The sequence below is a fragment of the Coregonus clupeaformis genome, chromosome 26 (assembly GCF_020615455.1).
Source record: "Coregonus clupeaformis isolate EN_2021a chromosome 26, ASM2061545v1, whole genome shotgun sequence".
NCBI classification, from domain to species: domain Eukaryota; kingdom Metazoa; phylum Chordata; class Actinopteri; order Salmoniformes; family Salmonidae; genus Coregonus; species Coregonus clupeaformis.
Window position 1 is genome coordinate 3,434,376 of NC_059217.1, and position 19,737 is coordinate 3,454,112.

At 45.1% G+C, this 19,737-nt stretch overlaps 1 protein-coding gene across 1 annotated transcript in view; it reads right to left on the bottom strand.

Moving 5' to 3' along the window:
* Window positions 1-2,599: 2,599 nt before the first annotated feature.
* The window catches only part of btbd8 (BTB domain containing 8), a 44,074-nt gene continuing 26,936 nt past the window's right edge, over window positions 2,600-19,737 (bottom strand). Inside the window, exons 10-19 of the mRNA XM_041849446.2 lie at window positions 18,607-18,709; window positions 16,759-16,941; window positions 15,838-16,008; window positions 14,854-14,983; window positions 13,472-13,533; window positions 11,652-12,291; window positions 10,328-10,403; window positions 8,293-8,429; window positions 6,188-8,200; window positions 2,600-3,865 (exon numbers count right to left, since the gene is read on the bottom strand). Of these exons, the coding sequence (XP_041705380.2) occupies window positions 3,336-3,865; window positions 6,188-8,200; window positions 8,293-8,429; window positions 10,328-10,403; window positions 11,652-12,291; window positions 13,472-13,533; window positions 14,854-14,983; window positions 15,838-16,008; window positions 16,759-16,941; window positions 18,607-18,709 (4,045 nt within the window). The 3' untranslated portion in view covers window positions 2,600-3,335. The remainder of the gene's footprint in view (window positions 3,866-6,187; window positions 8,201-8,292; window positions 8,430-10,327; window positions 10,404-11,651; window positions 12,292-13,471; window positions 13,534-14,853; window positions 14,984-15,837; window positions 16,009-16,758; window positions 16,942-18,606; window positions 18,710-19,737) is intronic.

Sequence of the window (19,737 nt, forward strand, 5' to 3'; positions counted from 1 at the left end):
CAATAATGTAGGTTGTGACTGTATACCTTATTTGTATCCACTACAGTAATGCCAAGTATCTTTATTTTTTAGTATTATTATCACTTAACATCCGTGTCAATATAATGTGTGAGGACTGAGGGAGGTCTTGTTTGATCCTTACTTTGGCTATAGTCAGTATCCCCTTGACTATCTCTGTGTTGTTACATACAGGTAGAACTCTGAGATTGCTGCCAAGGAATCAGTAATAGACCACAGGATCCCTCAGTTACACACAATAAAAGCACAGCACTTACATATCAATGTGACTGGAAACATTGTTGCATTCAAAATAGATTTTTCGATGAACACAATCATTCAAAATTACTAGTCATTTGACATGCTATGACATGCCATAGCCTACTCATTTTGTGCAGACAGCATTAGATAGGCTACATGGGTCTACAGATACTGAGACAGAGGGGCGCTGTTTCGCTCGATCGGATTCTTTATCTGAGATTGATGCCTTTCTGTAGGTGCGCGTCTTGGTCAAATAAATTATCACTATTTCAATATTTTATTTGTATGGGCAAGAGGTACAGTAGGGAAGGCCAGTCCACACCCACCCCCCACCCATAACACCGGCCCTGGATCAAAGGTTTTAGATAATGCCATGATGAAATGGCTAGGGCATATTTTGTGTAAACTGTAATAATCTAATTGTCAATATGACTTCAGCTCAAGATCGGGAAGCACTCAATTCTACAACAGAAACGGTCAGCTAGCAACTTTTGAGGTTTGAGGCGTGAGCAATGACGTCACTGGATCTAGAGGTCTGCGCGGGACTGATTTATCCATCCCGCTCCCGCCCACACCCTTTCTGTCCATTGTGTCCAACTCCCACATGCTACTGCAGGAACTGGTCCCGACCTCAACTGCAGTTACGCAATGTTAATTTAGGCGTATGTGACGCAGCTCACTTGCCAGCCATGGTCCCATCAATATCAAAAACCGCAAACATAACCTAATAAATAGGTTAAATTACCAGAGATTCTCACATAGCCCATTATATTAGGCTGTCAGTATTACTGGGCTATATCAGCCAATAGGCTAGACATAGTTTGAAGAGAGCAGAATTGGAGACTTGTACTTTGTCTTGAGCTATGTTTTATAGTCTACATTTTAGGAGTGGGACGATTTTCAGACAAAGACAAATATGGGTGATCAATATTTATTTCTAAGCAATGTACTAGTGAACTATAGCCTAATCATATTTAGGAAGTACATTTCCTTGGAAAGATAGCCTAACTGTCCCATGCTTTTCCGCCCATGCATAGGCTATAGCCTAGGCTTACTATTTAGTTGAAACCACAAGCACACCTGATCTGGCATTTATGGCTACTGAACTTGAAGCAGCAAGAATGGTGACAGCGGACACTTGCACTTGAGCTACCTTTTAGGAAGACGATTTGCAGGCATAGACAAATAAATGGGTAGGCTAAACAATATTTATTGAAAATGAAAAGGCGCAACGCTCGCTCACTATGGTAGCCTAAGCGCGCTTTGCGCCTTTTCCTTTTCAATGATTATGTACTTTTTTCTATTGCACCTCGACTCACGTTGGTTGAGCGCCCTCCACTTCTTCCCATGATCACTATTTATTTACAGACACTGTAGTAAATAATAGTGTAACTGCCAGTGCCACATGATTCTCCGCCCATGCATAAGCAGCTTACTCTATTTCATTGAGACCACACATATAGCCAGGCGCACTTGACCTCAAACGCGGACTGCGCCACAATGATCTCTGTCTGGACCGCAGAATGCAGCCCTCTAACTGGATCCAAAGGGCAGTGGTGGAAAAAGTACCCAATTGTCATACTTGAGTAAAAGTAAAGATTCCTTAATAGAAAATGACTTAAGTAAAAGTGAAAGTCACCCAGTAAAATAGGCTACTACTTGAGTAAAAGTCTAAAAGTATTTAGTCTCAAAAGTAAATGTAATTGCTAATATACTTAAGTATCAAAAGTTAAAGTATGAATAATTTCAAAATCCTTATTTAAGCAAACCAGAAGGCACAATGTTTAAAAATTTTTTTTACACATAGCCAGGGGCACACTCCAACACTCAGACATAATTTACAAACGAAGCATTTGTGTTTAGTAAGTCTGCCAGATCAGGGGCAGTAGAGATGACCAGGGATCTTCTCTTGATAAGTGTGTGAATTGGACAATTTTTATGTCCTGCTAAGGATTCAAAATGTAACAAGTACTTTTGGGAATCAGTGAAAATGTATGGAGTAAAAATAAAATCATTTTCTTTAGGAATGTAGTGAAGTAAAAGTTGTCAAAAATATAAATAGTAAAGTACAGATACCCCCAAAAACGATTTAAGTAAAACATATTTAAAGTACTACATAAGTACTTTACACCACTGCCAAAATGTGATTCTATTAAGTTCATTAGATACAGTAACAAATGCTCAAATATTCATTTTGAAGCGTATCCCTCATTTTAACCTGACATGTGCAATAAAAATCTATTTCATTTCACAAATGATCTCTCCATTTTCTAAAATAATCTAGTATTATATTTCAATTAACTGTCACTAAACTAAAACAATCAATGAAACCATTGTTTTTAGAATCACACATTTTTATTTTCATATACAACAATTAGTTTCTGTGAAACTCCACTGTCTAACCATCATAAAGAGTAAAGAGCATGAGAAAGAAAGCTTTTTAATTTTCTTCTAAATGTTGCAAACACCAAGTAAACATGAAATGTCTGCATGCACAACAGCTCATGTGTCTAAACTCTCAGTCCATTAAGTATTAAGGATATAACGGAAGGTGGCAGACTGAATGCAAACAAACAAGCGCAGCTTGAGAGTCCAAAAAACTCAAGAGTTCCATGAAAAGCAGCATAAATAGCAGGAGACAGTCAACCAATAAATAAATAGAGGACTCAAACATAGAAATCAAGGTTTAAAACAGAAGAATTGTTGTACCGTAGTTGTCGAGAGAGACAGAAGACATGGTGTAAAAGTCCAGAGAGACAGTGTAACAGCTCCCTGATAGATAGTACTGTAGCAGTGTCAGTCTCCTAAATGCAGTCAGAAGTGTTGTATAGTTCAGACGTATTCAACCGGGGAACTGCAGCGGGTCAGCAAAGAAAATAAAAAATTGCTCATGTATGATGGGGGTCCCTGGGCAAGAAAAAGGTTGAAGACGCATGGTATAGTTGATAAATCCAGAGAGAAGTTAACAGATAGGCTAGCGTCTCCTTAGTCCTTAAAGCTGTTAATCAGTCAGTCTGCCAGTGATGTGTTTCTAACGCCATGATGAGCCATTCACTTTTAATTCTGTATAGTCTTTGTCAGTGATGTGTTTCTAGCTCCACAATGGTCCATTCCCCCTGCGGAGAGGCAGCGTCCTCAGGAGAGAAGCTGGTCACAGTTATGCTAGTTGTGGAGTCCTCCAGGGGTGATATGAGCTCCGCCCAGCGTTTAAACGTCTCCTTCTCGTGGGGCAGGAAGGTCTGCTGGGCGTCAATGCAGTCACGGGAGAGGGACAGGGTCTGCTTGATCAGATACTGGGCTAGGTTCAGGTCCTCAGGGACTGGGTTTATGACGCCCAGACTGGACTCCTGGTCTGAGAGGAGTTGTTTCAGCATGCTCCAGTCACGCTCCGCAAACTTACTGCTCTCCTCATTGTAACCTTCATCGTTCTCCTCCTCCTGCCCCACTGTGCTCCTGTCCTTGATGTTGTCCGAGGAGCAGAGGTGCTCAAAGGTTTCTCCCACGTCCAGTTCGTAGATGGGAGAGAGGGCTTTGGATGGACGGCGGTCTTGTGTACAGGTTGGGGTTGTTGTTTGATCCAATCTGTCACATTGTCCCTCATTGTCCCCTAAAAACAATTGACAATACTGCACAATGACTTAACGATTCAGCTTTCCTTAAGTCCATAGTCATTACACAGGCATTCTGCAGGTCACTTCTTTCCATTATTATCCCTATATTTAGATTACTAAAGTTTCACCCTTAATGCAACTGTGTCCTCATAACCATTTAATAATGACTGGATCAGGCAATGACCTGTCCTCTATTCTACTAGGAGATAGGGGGGAAGCCCTCGTTTAACCATTGCATTGGTACTCATGTTACAGACCAATGGATTATATGATATTGTTGATATACTGTCCAATTATATCATATGTATAAGTCACGAGTAGTCACTGACCTGGACTGTGGGTGACAGGGAGAAGGCACAGCTGCCTTAAAGGTGAAGCACAGAGGGATGTAGTTGTCTGGATGTGTCTCTTTTATCCAGCGGTAATTAACACAGTAAGCCATGCATTGCATTGCCAGCGCTGGTTAGTTAGCCTAACTCTGCATAACTCAGTTTGCTCAGGCACCAGTGATATGTTTGAAGAAGTAAACCGTACAGGTCTCTTTAACTAATGAACAGACCTTTTGTATTGTACAGATTATTATTATACTGTAACACAAATCTAATTGCAGGCGGAAATGATTTAATTTGTAGCACAAAAGGAAGTACGTACATCACTCGTTTTCTCGAACATTTCCCATTAGTTTTTATATACAGTTTCTTTCTATCATAAACACTGCTTCAATATCACTAAATAAGAGGTCCATACTGGCAAAATATAATAAAATTGACCACTTATTGATGTTGATAGCAGAAACAAGATTGACATGTTTTGCACTGGGATACCCCCTAACTAGTATGTGTCCAAAATGCCACCATGTCCCCTATATAGTGCACAAAGTAGTGCACTATATAGGGAATAGGGTGCCATTTCAGACGCAACCCCTAAGGAAGTAATAGCGGAAGGATTTGCTGTATAATATGAGTGAAAAAAGAGAGACATATCAGAACCATAGATAAAGATTGTTCTAGACACACCACACACAGAAGGCAGCACCACACAAAGTCTATTGAACCAAACCAGCACTACAGAGTAAAACGAGTTAAAAAAAATACAAACACAAAAATATTGGGTGGAATAAAAAAAAAGACAGACAACAAATGGTTTATATTACTGGCATGCAGATGTCTTTACTAGATAAGCAGACTGAGGAACACATACAGGCTAGGAGGATCTAACAGCTGACAACAAAAACAAGCCGATCCTGGGTAGATAAGGGTCCCTGTAGGAGGTAACACGTAGAATGACATAGGCTACACCTTTCTCATCATGACAGCTTAGTAGTGTGGTCCATAGTACAATACAGATCTTTTTGGATTTACCTTCTAAATCAAATGGCCATATTATTATGTAATTTGATTTGGTAGTAAAAATCATGTATTTTGCATAAAACACAAATTATAAAGACATCAATCCCAATAAATAATATCATAAGCTATTATCTTATTGGCTTGAAAAAGACCAGAAGCTGTTGGATTTCATGACATTCAATAAAATAAACATCGAATAGGCCTATTTGCATTTTTATGTACATCAAATTGCATCGGTACAACTAGGCCTACGTCAATCCACCACACCTTGTCACAAGGAAGGTGGCTTATAACCAACACATGGCATAGTACTTGACACTAAGGAAGCATCCCAAATGGCACCCTATTCCCTACATAGTGCACTACTTTTGACCAGAGCCCCATGGGCCCTGGTCAAAAGAAGTGCACTATAATGGGAATCGGGTGCCATTTGGGGACTCAAACATAATATTTTAGTATCAGTTTTCTTATTGAAATTAACATATTTAATCTGAGTAGTCAAGGTTAGAATGCCTCTGAAAAAAGCTAGTTTAATCATTAGGCTATATGTTGATTATAGCTAAACTACTCCTGCACGTTTTATGATTTACCAATCTCCATGTTTTAAATTGGTGTTGCAAATTCAAATTCAATGGACTGGTACACAAACATATGTTTTGTGTAATGAAGCTTTTAGCTATATGGGCATATACAAAAATTATCCCCTCATTGAATTTGAACTAGTTAAGTAATCTGCATAATATCCTTTTTGAGAGGAATGGGATTGCTAAGTGTACGTTTCATGATGCAAATGAGTAGTCCGAGCATCATATCATATGAGACAGAGGAGATTGTATCTTGCAATGGGTGAACTAACTAACTATGCCTTGACTGATGGAGTTTGGCTGGGTGAGGAAGGAAAATGGGTGAGGGGTTTGGTTTTAGGGTTTAAATTAGGAGGGGTCCTAAATGTAGATTTTTATACATTACCTGCTGGGGATTGTGGGATAGCTGCATGTGCAGGAGACTCCCCTGTCTGCTGAGGGTAATTTAAGTCTAGATGTAAGTCTGCTCTCTTGCTCTCTGCAGGTACAGATGCTTGGTTAGGATTGGTTGAGGGGTTCCTGCGTGGTGTCCCTCCGTTGCTGTACTGTTCAGCAGGCCGGAGGTCCAGGTGGCAGGGTCTCTCCCGCTCCTGGGGAGGCAGGTCACTGAGGTCAGAGTCCAGGGGAGGGCAACCAGGGCTGGGCTCTAATCCCTCCACCTTGGTGGGGTTATGGTAATCTACCAGAGGATCCTGGATCTCAGTGAAAAAAACAATTGGTTTGGTGTTGGACTCCTGCTCGGTACCTTGTTCCTGCTGAGGTGTGCTTTTGGGAAGGTCAGACGCCAGGTGCTCCCCAGAGTGAGAGACGGAGTTGGGGGCCGGAGGATGGTCACTCTCGAAGACTTCGCATGGCGTGAGGGGGTCGTCAGGCTGTTGCTGGGGTGGAGTCTGCGCCCCGCCCTCCTCTGATCCCAGCTCCTCACACTCGTCCACAGAGATCAGAACAGAGCGGCGGAAGTTAGCGGCTGACTGGTAGTCCGGCTGCTGCTGCTCGTTGTCCTGGTCAGGGTCAGCTCCATCCTCAAAGGCCAGGTTGATAATGCCCTGGTACTGTGGGGATGGGTCATTGGGAGGTGGAGGGGCATGATGACAAGGAAGAACCTCCACCTCTGACTTCTCGTCCTCATCCTCCTCTTCCTCAGACTCCTCCGACTCCTCGGAGGAGAAGAGCTGGCTGTCGGGGACCTGCTTCACTGTAATATTGGCCTCCACTTTCTCTACCTCCTCCTCAAAAGGGACCTCGTCTCTGTCCCTGCTCAGCCAGGAGCGTGGCCGTCGCCTCACCCCTTCCTCCTCACTGGTGGTCTCTACCTCGCGCCCCTTCAGCCTCACCTCGACCCGCAGCCCGCCGTCCAGCATCTTCAGCTCCTCAGGCGTACTCGTGTCACTACTACTGCGGCCCAGGAAGTCATGGCAACGCATGGTTCCGCCTCCCTTGGATCCGCCGCGGTCGTTGGAGCAGCAGTCGTCCACGTCGTCCTGCGAGCCCCCGGCGTCGTAGTCCTCAGAGCGGGGCTTGATGTCGTCTGAGGAGGTGGTGGCGCTGCCGGACTCTGACTCAGGGCTGACCTGGTGGTGCAGTCCGCTCCACGAGTCCTCCAGAGGGGTATCTGTGCTGCCCAGGCTGCCTGAGGTTGGGGTGTCCAGGGGAAGATCTGTGGTTGAGCCAGGAGTGTGTTTACCTGTGTGTGTCCCCTCTGTGTGCTTAGTAGGCTCTCCGTTTATAAGGGCGTTCCCTTGAGAGATGTGGTTGGTTGCTGGTGGCTGACTGGACAGAGCCCTGACTCTTCCTGTGCTGTTAGGTTTACCTGGTTGTTTGGCAGACTTCTGAGGACTCTGCTTAGGGCTGGTGTTCAGGGGTAAGGAGAGGGAGTCCCCTCCTCCACTGAGGCTCTGGGGGCCTGATGGTAGTGTGCCGTTATGAGTCGGGCCCTGCTCTGTGGATGCTGCTGCTGGCTCGGAGGCCGCCTCTCTGGGATCTGAATGGGAGGAGACCCTCTCTGCTCCAGCACCCGTGCCATTAGCCTGCTGGGTCTCTACGGAGGTTTTACCATTAGATCCCTCTTTCTCTTTAGCTGCAGCCTTTTTAGAAGAAACGACAGAGTAAGAGTTTTTAACTGGCCCTGCTGACATTGGGGAGGCTTTCTCTGTAGGAGATTCCGAGGTACTTTTCTGCTTAGGTCCAGGTTTGGCCGTTGCTAGCGGAGGCTGTTTGGAAGGAGCGGAGCTAGAGCTGGCTTTTGTTGGTTTAGAAGTGGATTTGGCTGCGGTAGCTGGGGTGGGTTTTGTGGTCTTCCTGGCTGCTTTGTCTGCTGAGGCTTTGGAACCATCCTTATCCTCCTGTTTCCTGGGAGACGCAGGCTTTCTGGCACTCAGGGAGGACCCAGGTCTAGAGACTGCATAAGAGGAGAAGAGGGAAGAATATTTCAATAATTTGGCCCACAGTGAGATGATGTTAGGATTTGTATTGGCACAAACACGTGCGCACCATGGTTCTCAGCAGAGCCTGTTGGTGTGCTCCTTCCCTTTGTGTCTGCTCTGGCTCCTGTTCCTCTAGTCGTTGTTCTTCCTACAGCGTGAAGCTTGGCTTTATTGGCCTCTCTAGCGCTGGGCTTATTGGTTAGGCTGATAAGGGAGATTAAAAAGACAATCAAATCAAAAGGATACACAGCCCCAGAGAGTAGAAAATGTAAAAGTAATTGTAAAAATATACAGTACCAGTCAAAAGTTTGGACACACCTACTCATTCAAGGGTTTTTCTTTATTTTTACTGTTTTCTACATTGTAGAATAATAGTGAAGACATCACAACTATGAAATAACACTCATGTAGTAACCAAAAAAGTGTTTAACAAATCAAAATATATTTTATATTTGAGATTCTTCAAATAGCCACCCTTTGCATTGATGACAGCTTTGCACACTCTTGGCTTTCTCTAAACCAGCTTCACATGGAATGGTTTTCCAACAGTCTTGAAGGACTACCCACATATGCTGAGCACTTGTTGGCTGCTTTTCCTTCACTCTGCGGTCCGACTCATCCCAAACCATCCCAATTGGGTTGAAGTCGGGGGATTGTGGAGGCCAGGTCATCTGATGCAGCACTCCATCACTCTCCTTCTTGGTCAAATAGCCCTTACACAGCCTGCAGGTGTGTTGGGTCATTGTACTGTTGAAAAACAAAGTCCCACTAAGCCCAAACCAGATGGGATGGTGTATCGCTGCAGAATGCTGTGGTAGCCATTCTGGTTAAGTGTGCCTTGAATTCTAAATAAATCATAGACAGTGTCACCAGAAAAGCACACCCACACCATAACACCTCCTCCTCCATGCTTTACAGTGGGAACTACACATGCGGAGATCATCCATTCACCCACACAGCGTCTCATAAAGACAAGGCGGTTGGAACCAAAAATCTCAAATTTGGACTCCAGACCAAAGGACACATTTCCACCGGTCTAATGTCCATTGCTCGTGTGTCTTGGCTCAAGCAGGTCTCTTCTTATTATTGGTGTCCTTTAGTAGTGGTTTCTTTGCAGCAATTCGACCATGAAGGCCTGATTCACACAGTCCCCTCTGAACAGTTGATGTTGAGATGTGTCTGTGACTTGAACTCTGTGAAGCATTTATTTGGGCTGCAATTTCTGAAACTGGTAACTCTAATGAACTTATCATCTGCAGCAGAGGTAACTCTGGGTCTTACATTCCTGTGGCGGTCCTCACGAGAGCCAGTTTCATCATAGCGCTTGATGGTTTTTGCGACTGCACTTGAAGAAACGTATGAACTGACCTTCATGTCTTAAAGTAATGATGGACTGTCATTTCTCTTTGTTTATTTTAGCTGTTCTTGCCATAATTTGGACTTGGTCTTTTACGAAATAGGGCTATCTTCTGTATACCCCCCCCTACCTTGTCACAACACAACTGATTGGCTCAAAGGCCTTAAGAAGGAAATAAATTCCACAAATGAACTTTTAAGAAAGCACACCTGTTAATTGAAATGCATTCCAGGTGACTACCTCATGAAGCTGGTTGAGAGAATGCCAAGCGTGTGCAAAGCTGCCATCAAGGCTATTTGAAGAATCTCAAATATAAAATATATTTTGATTTGTTTAAAACTTTTTTGGTTACTACATGATTCCATATGTGTTATTTAATAGTTTTGATGTCTTCACTATTATTCTACAATGTAAAAAATAGTAAAAATAAAGAAAACCCTTGATTGAGTAGGTGTGTCCAAACTTTGGACTGGTACTGTATATATTGTAATTTAGGACAATAACAACAAACGATCAATACATTATGGATACAATATCACAGGGTTTGATAACATTAAGGGACGAAAGCTCAAACCTCATAAGACCTTAGCATAAACAAGCACTGTTGTTTCATCCGTCTCTGAATGGACTAGCAACTACCAATATATAACAGTGGGGGGCAGCAGAGTTTTTTCTACCATTTCCCAGGGATGGTCTTCTATCTATCTAAGTAGGAGATTCTGATTGTGGGTGCAATGATGCTTACCTGTTTGTCTTTGCAGTGTCTGTTTTCGTCAGTGGAGATTTGGTCAGAACTTTAGCCTGTGTTTTTGGCTTAAGACCTAAAACACAGGATTGTTAGAGCGTGCTTTAACCTTTAACCAAAACACTGATATTTATTGTTGGAAAATAAAAAACTGCTCACTTAAAAAGAAGGGATTAAGAGGAGGAATATGATTTATTTAGCTATACAGCTTAGAGGGGACGAAGAGTGCAACAATACAAATACATTGTTTTGAGGGGAGAAATACACATTAATCTAAAGAAATTCTCAAACAAAGTACACCGATGATTCCATTTTAGGGAGAGCTAACAGGGATGCCAATATCTGACAAACAATTAGTGTTTTTTTATTAATATTGTGCGAGCTAGAGGCTAGGAGCTGATAATAGTCCTGTACATCAGAGCCAAAATAATGCACAATCAGGGCCAATAAAACTGATAGAGCTGGAGTAGCGTAGATGGATAGGGATGACTGGTTTGGATAGAGAGATGGGGAGGGAGAGCATATGGCCCTCTGACTCTCTCTTCTTCTCTTTTGTATGAAAAGGAGAGACAGGCCGGCTGAGGCCCAGTTCCCCAGACAGACAGAGGGCGTTGTTATCAGTCTACACGCCACACAACTCCCCTCCTTCTCCAAACGAGCATACACAGTCACCACGGGAGCTAGGATAATTGGTCACACCCCTGTGTGTGAGCTATGTGGTTTTGACCTTCGGCTCTGCGGCTTTTTGGGGTGTCTGTTGCCAACCAGGCTGTGGTACCCATAGGGATATTTATTTCTGTGGTGCTACATTGAACTGATGAATATGCATGAAAGAAAGGAGTGCTTTTTGATTCCTATTCATGCACACCACTACTGTATATAATGTGTTCCTACTTCAATGTATTCCCTTCCGTCTCCCTAGAACCCCTCAGGGCTAAAGCATAACTCATGTAAATCAGTCTGCTACTTATTCTCCACAAAACTTGCTGCGTCAAGCTAATTTTTCAGATCCTCTAACTTCCTGCCATAAAATAGAATTATTGTCATCATAAGAACAAGAATGAGTGAATTAACCCAGCTGGCAAAACTGGTTGGAATGACTTTATCACAACGTCATTAAAACGTAATTACAAAATCATCATGATGTCTTTTCAACCATTTCCCAGCTGGGAGGCAAGTTAATAACATTGGATGTTAGACCTGGAAATTACAGTTACCCAGCTGGCAAAACAACTTGAACGTCATTACAATGTCATTATGACGTATTTTCAACCAGTTTTGCCCACTGGGAAGCAAGTTAATAACGTTGAATGTTAGACCAGACCTGGGATGACGTGGCTGTTGCGTGGGCTTCCGGAGCTGTTGTCAGGGGAGGCGCTACCTGATGTGGAGGGGGTGGTGGTGGCGGGGTGGGCTGTGCTGCTGTCTGCCCCCTGAAAATAGTCACCCTTCCCTGCTGTACTCTTCTGCAGCTTCCCTGGCCTAGCCTGAGCTGTGGAGGTGGTGCCTGGAGGAGAGATCTTGGGCCTGGCTCCGGGGTTAGGCCTCCTGTCCTGGTCCTTAGCCCCTTTACCCCCCGTTGGGGAGCCCCTGGATCCGTTAGCAGTGGCTACTTCCTTCCTAGCCGCCCCTGGGCCAGCCGTACCGTTGAGCACTGGTTTGGCTGTGGTGGAGATTGTAGTCTTGGCTTTAGCCGTGGTGCTCCGGTGGTCACCTGGCTGCTTGGTCTTGCCGTTCTTTGCCCTGGATGGGTCACTGTCTCCAGGCTTGGTAGTGTTAGTCCCTCTCTCTGAGGTGGCTGGGAGGACTGGCGTCCCCAGCCCGTCCGACTTCATGGTGGCTGATGATGCAGCCGTAATACAACTTCCTGTTCCTGTGTTCCTGACGACCCGATTGGTCCTGTGGACAGGAGGGCTCTCACACGGAGCTGCAGGACCTGAGGCGCATCTTACACCCCTTGGTTGCTAAAAATAGAAGAGAGTTGTTTGAATGGAAAAGTTCAGATCACACAACATAATTTAAAATAATGGCGTAGTCGTCTACGGACTCGATTTAACAGCTAAAGACCGGGAAGAAGGAAGTCCGACCTAACATGGAATTAACATGCAATCTAGAAACTGATTAGCACAGATTTTGCAGATACCGGCTAAGGTTGTACTTGTAATGATCGTGATAGGTTGTTGTTAACCTCCATTAGTTGAATCAATGGACTGAATGACTAAGTTGATCGCGATAAGAGCTTCTGCTAAATTACTCAAATGAAATTACATTTAATAGAATTGAATAATACTGGTGAGGATGCCTGCAAGCTACTGAGCTGTACAGTATAGTCAGGCTTGTAAAACAAAAGCAACCCCGGCCCTCATCACATCCTTCCAGGTTCTCTCTGCCTTGTGTTACTGTTAATCAGTCTGAGAAGACACAAGGTCTATGTATTTATCACTCTGAGGGGCTGAAAGGTAATTGCTTTCTGTGTCAATTATGAAATGACAGCCGTCAGCAGCCGTGTGTTGGGGTCAGCAGAGCAGAGCGACAGTTGTACAGCATCCCAAACGGCACCCTATTTCCTATATAGTGCACTACTTTGGACCAAAGTAGTGCACTATATAGGAAATAGGGTGCCATTTGGGACACAGACAGGCGGAGAGAAACTTCCTTCCAGGCGCCTGCTCCGCATCACAGCACTTCCTGTCAATATCTGTCAGGTTGCTGTTGGCGGGGCCCCTCTCAGCCACTCACGTCACACACATGGGCGACCCTCCTCTCACCGTGTCGCCTTCAGTGTGTGTGTGTGTGTGTGTGTGTGTGTGAGAGGCTGGCTCTAGGGTTTCCACCATTTACATCTCTGTGACGTGTGCAGTGATTACAGGTTTTTAAAAGCCAAAATCCACCCTCCTAGATCATAATCACACCATTACATTCACATTTTAGTCATTTAGCACATACTGTAGATGCTCTTATCCAGAGTATAATTTGTGCATTCAACTAAAGTAGGTATCACAACCACATATCATAATCATTACACAGGTTTCTCCGTGTTATAGATGGGTTCATATCACCCAACTAAGTGATGTAACAATACAAAAGAGGAATAAAACAATTGCTTTTAAATGAAAGAATAAATAAGCTTTCATCATATATTACCTGTGAGCTGGTAAAAACAGGCTTTTTCCCAAGTCTTCTACTGTCTCCTTTATCAAGAGCAGCTATAGGAGAGGAAAATACATAGTTCAGATATTTAAAAACATGTTTAAATTACCATTACATTGAAAAACCTTCAAGGTACCATACTCATTCATAAAACACGTCACCACAAACATATTTTGAGGTGCATTGACATGGTTGTGTCTTTGCATTCTCGACACAAAAGAGCATACAATTTGATGATGGATATTTTCCATGTGAAATATACCAATGTCCCTGAAATATCAAATCCAAGACGTGTCCATTGAAGAGACTGATACTGCAACGTGGCTATTCCACCTTCCTGATTTTTATTTAAATGAGATACAGTGGGTGAAACAATTCGTACAGCTTATCCTTCCATTTCCCCAGAGATGCTCCAAATCAAGACCAAACTGCTGCACTGGAATGTAGCCAAGTGTGTGTATGTCTGTGGTGGGTGTGTATGATGTGACGTGTGTGACTACATTACTGTATGCAACTACCGGGTATGCATATGCATATTCTATGTGCCTTGCTGTGTGTATGTGCATGCGTGTGTAAACTAGTGTGTCTATGTGAGAGACAGAGAGGGAGATTCCATCAGTATGGAATGTCAGTGGAATTCTAAAACTAAGTCCAATAAAGAATTAACGCAATGCATTTCAATGGATCACAAAGCTAAACAGTCAAAACAAAGCAGTACCTTATTAGTTTCTCAGAGAATGCATCTATTTATGTGTAAAATCCACAAAGAGAGAGGAATTCAACCATCCACCCCCACCCCTTTTTTACAATACAGAACATGCAGAGTATGATGCAGTTAGCATGTTAGCCTTGATTAAGATTGGCTGAAAATGGAGTGAGAGAGACCGAGGCGGCCCCCTCCTCGCTCAAACAATAGCTGGACCTCCAGGTCGTGGCTGTGTGTGCTCTGTTCTGTTCTGCAGCTGTGCTGAAAGCCACCATTAATTGTGTGATGTTACCCAGAGGCAGCGGCAACAGCAGTAACATATGCTTCAGGGGCTTTGGTTCCTTCCTCTCTAACGATACAGAGACAGACCCTGTGCTTTATCACTGAAGCCTGGTTCCAGGTCTGTTTGTGCTGTCTCTGACCATCTCCTATGGTCATTGTCACGCCAAACGAGATCAAACAGACTAAAAAGATCTGGGACCAGGCTACCATCACTATGTTGTTGGGTTGAATATAACAAACAAACACACCCTGCAGCCTGCATAATATCCCATTTGAGCTGAGAGGAAGAGAGCTATGGCTCTCCTATGCAGTGAGGGACAGATCAGATCTCCTCCCAGCTACAGCTAAAGCCTCATAGATTAAATATGTCCGTTTTCCCTTCTCCTACCTGCCAGTATCCTCTCTCTGTGCTTGGAGGGCAGGGTCTCCCATCCCCGCGTGTGGCGGACGGCGTAGAATGACTGGAGCAGGAAGGTCCACAGCCTAGCGCGCAGCGCACCAACCTCTCGCCTGAACGGCTGGTTGAGAGAGGAAAGGAGAGAGGGGAGGGAGGAGGAGGAAGAGAGGGAGGGGGAAAGAGAGAGAGCACGAGCGAATCAGCAGCTGCTTAAAGTACCCATCACCATGGTAACAATCACCCCCCTCTCTCCTTCTTGCAGAATCCACTTGAGCTCCCTTGAGCTAAATGGATGATGTCATCAGCTGAGGCTGCTGCCGTGCTCCCGCCTCCTCTTCCTGTGGGGTGAGGAGAAGCTTCCTCTCGCGCACAAACCCTCCCTCCCTTCAGTCCTCTCTCTCTCTCCCTCCCTCCCTCCCTCACACACACACACTCCCCTGTCTTACACACCCACCCTCTCTCCCTTCCTGGCTCTCACGCCCTCTGACTACTGGCCACAACACAAAGGCAGATTAGAGAAGGCCACTCCCATGTCTCATCATGCTTTCCCTCCCTCTTTCCAACTCTAATCCATCCTGCCATATTCTGCGTAAGGACGCGTGACTTAACCCAGCCAGCCTAACCCTGCCTGCAGCTCTAACCCAGCCAGGCCTCTATAGCCTGCAGCCTTCAGCTGTGTCACACTACCCTGGGAGTAATTACACAGGAATAATGGGGCTCTGGAACTGTGAATCATTACCTTTTACCCAATGTGTGTGTGAAAGAGGGAAGAGAGAGGCAGAGAGCATAGCAGGGAATGTTTTAATGTTCACCCTTCACAGCTCTTTCTGTTTTCTGTGTCATTTCACCATTATCCTTTAAAATGGAAGAAAACCCTTGTCATGCTTTGTCATCAAATAATAAAAAAGGCAAAATCAGAATAACTTGATTTTGGTATGGGGGACTGAGTGAGTGAATGTGAGTACTTGTATTCACCTCCTCCCTCTGACCCCCCTCCTCCAGGGTTGTCTCTCCTTCCATATCTTCCTCCCCAGCCAGGTGATCCACAGCAGTGAACAGGTCACAACAGTTATCTACCGTGACCCCGTCCCGAATGGCTGAACAAAGCTTCTTCAACAGGGCCGGCTCCCGCGTCGACTCCTCTCTCTAAAAACAAACACACATTTGATTTTCTAGCACACAGTAAAAAGTACAGCATATAAATATTACAAAATGTATGTGAAAGGGAGGTTGAGAAACCCAAGATGGATGAATCTGAAAACCCCCACAAAAGACCCTGAGAAACCCCTTGCTACAACCAAATGGTTATTTCACTGTAGTACAGAACAATTACTACGCTGTAGTACACTGACCACTACACAGCTCAAACACATTAGGATGGATTATAATTACATCTCAGACTCCCATGCCAATACATGAACTAAATCAGACTCATTTCAGAGGCTGATGAGGATAATCCTTTAGGAAACTCGTCGCCAACACAGCTGTATAGCTCTGTGTCTGTGATAACAGGGTGGAATGATTGGGAGTGTAATGTGTATTCCAATCAGGGCAGAGTCAGACACAGTGAGTTGGCACATTGAGGACAGACACCCACAGAATGAAATAGAACATTTATATGATGTATGCAGACACCAATGATACAAGTGCAAACCTCTTGGACTGTGACTCTGCATCTAGAACATCTAGTCCTGCCTCAGCATCCAGCAGGATGTTTACTATGAAGTTATGCATAACATTAGCCTAATTTATTAAGTAAAAATGGACCATCTACAACTGATCAAATAAATCAGTTTATAATTGGCTGTGCGTCTCTGTGTGTGTGTGTGTGTGTTGTGTGTAGGTGTGTGTATCCATCACATGTCCCGTCTCTGTCATGCGTGTTTCTTCCCTTACCCGTTGTAGGCTGTGGAAGGCCTGCGTGTGTGTGACCTGGGCCAGGTGTGAGACAATGGCAGACAGACACTGGTCCTGCAGCTCTGTAACCAGCACCACTGTCTGTTTAGCCCACTTGACCTCCGGGAGACTGCCCAGCAACTGCTCACTGCCACACAGCAGAGTCACCGTGTTCTGTACAGTCTGGATAGAGCAGGATTATGAACTGTTATGTCTTATTTGAGAGACTTCTGTATTTCTCTCCTTCACATCACAACACACCCAGCAGGATCACGGCGCTCTGTACAGTCTGGATGGAACATTACTCTGGGGAACTATTTTTATTACAGCTCTTTCTCTCTACCTCACAACACACACACACACACACACACCCCCAGCAAGGCAGAGGTGGATACTTGTGCAGAGAGGTTAGAGTGCCGACGGGGGTGCGCATGTCCCAAAAGCACTTCTTCAATGTCAGAGGGTGGAATCCAATGGCAAGGGGGAAACCCTTTCACAGTTGCAGGAGGCTACCAGAGCTCCAGTTTTATGGAGGACTGCCTGTCGTGCGCCGCCAGCATGATGCTTTTCTCTCAGGGTGAGCTCCCCTAGCCTTTGCCTTCCCAGACTTACCCACAGGCAGCGGGACAGTGGTTGGCCGATGCCAGGGCGTGTCCACATAACATGGGCCTGCACACCGCACCTCTGGGGATCACGGCAGCTCTGAGATCCCCTGCCGAGTTAGCCTGGAGCTGCAGAGACACCCAGTTACTGTGTGTTGCCACGAGGAGGCCTGGCAGGTGTCTTGGTGAAGGAGAGGCTGTGTACTGGCAAGAGAAGGCTTACGCACAGAGCTGCTTCCCGGTTTACCACAAGGGCTAGCCAGCAGCAGCGAGCTGTAAGCGGGAGGGTTGCAAGCAGGTGGGAAGCAAGCATGCACCTTCCCCCTAACAACCACACAGTCTCGGAAACAATATTTGTTACAGCTCATATGATCTCATATTTTAGAGCCCTTTTTCTTACTCAGTACTTCTCTTTCTCACAACACATACAACCACATACACACATACAAAGGGTTTCACCAACTACCATAAATCATCATTCACAGTCTGTGGAATAAGTTATTACGGCTCTTATGTGACCTGTTTTTGTAGAGCCATTTCTCAACACATACAACATAGTTCGTGAAACACTGTAACTCGTCATTCAGAATTCACGATTCAGCTTCATAATTATATTATGGACAATAAAACATGTTTACAGTCTAACAGTTGTCAAGACATTTACATATTTGATCAAATGGACTGTGTACACCACTGCTGTTCCTTCCGACCCTGCACTTGGCTATCGATGCAGGGGGAAACCCAAATTATGCAACACATTTTGGCAGCAGGCAGGCCCTCCTGAACAGCAGTGGTAGTAGGAGGCTTAGCTCCAGAGTGGTGTACCCAGGAGAGGCAGCTAGACAGCAGGAGGGAAGGACACTGGCTGTGTTCCAATTCTCTACCCTTTTGTGCACTTGCACACTCCCTGTCATGGACTTAACAATGGTGGAAACTCCCTCCAGCCAAAACTAGACCAATCCAATGCTTTTAAATCCATGTGTGCAAGTACACATTTGGGGAGAAGGGTCGGGAATCGGGATGGAGCCACTCACTCGATTACCAGACCTGATTACCCTGCTACATCTGTCTGTATCCATACTGCCCTCCTGAACACGCCTGCCATAAAGGACTGTTATTTAATAAAGATGATCCCGCTCAGCTGATTATGTTTGGATTGACTTCCAGTGGGGAAACATCATGAAAATTGAGTTGAGGAAGTTGGTGTGTGTGTGTGTGTGTGTGTGTGTACATGTGTGAAACCCACCATGGCTCCAGTCACAGCATTTAGACAGGCTCTCTGGACCTCACAAGGCAACAGGGCAAAGTTTCTCTCTGACCAGCTCTTCACATAGTGCTCAGCCACCCACCTGAAACACACAGTACAAACGAGTGTTAGAGAGCCTGTCACTTCAGTACACATTCCACTGCTGCAGACTTATTGCTTGTTAAGCACCTTTTAAATTGTGTTTTTATAGAGACAGGTATGAACGAAGGAGAGAAAATATTGAGTTGGGTGGGGCAGGGATTTGATCCCACACAGGCAGGGGATTGTACATGTGCTGTGAGCAGCTGCCCTAACCACAAGACCAAGCCTAGGCACTCGCTACACCATTGATATACAGTAAACATCCACTGAGTATCCAGCAAGGCTCAGCATGACTGTGCACTGTGTGTGATGACGTTCAGTGTGTGACTGTGTGCTGAAGGTCTGAGTGACTGGGGATTAATGAGACTGTGGGACTCAGTGAGAGAGCATGTGATTTACATCAGTAAAACAGGTCAGGTCCGTGACCCAAACCACTTACACAGCTGCCAAACTCTATACAAGACACAGGCAGAGTCCCAAATGGCACGTTATTCCCTATAGTGCACTACTTTTGAACCAGAGCCCATAGTGCACTATATAGCAAATCGAATGCCATTTGGGACTCATTAACCTCACTGGTCCTGGTGCTAGGAAGGAACTGCAGCCAGAAGTGTCCAAAGACATGGCACAGCTCCCAATTACATATCAAATCCTGCTGCCCCAAATTCCCCGGCATTGTATGGCTGCATCCTATTCCCTTTATAGTGCACTTCTTTTGAACAGGGCCCATAGTAGTGCACTATCGGGAATAGAGTGCCATTTGAGACGCACACTAGGAAACAACTTTTAGTTAAGGCAGTGGCACTGAGAGAAGTGATGAGATCCACTGTCGTTGCTAAAATGGAGTGAAACGGAATGATGTGCCATCTCAGCTGCTCAGTCCCATTTGCTCAGTCCCAGCCCCAGGCCCTCAGGGTACTGTGGCCAGAGATGGTTGGCCCCAGGCCCTCAGGGTACTGTGGCCAGAGATGGTTGGCCCCAGGCCCTCAGGGTACTGTGGCCAGAGATGGTTGGCCCCAGGCCCTCAGG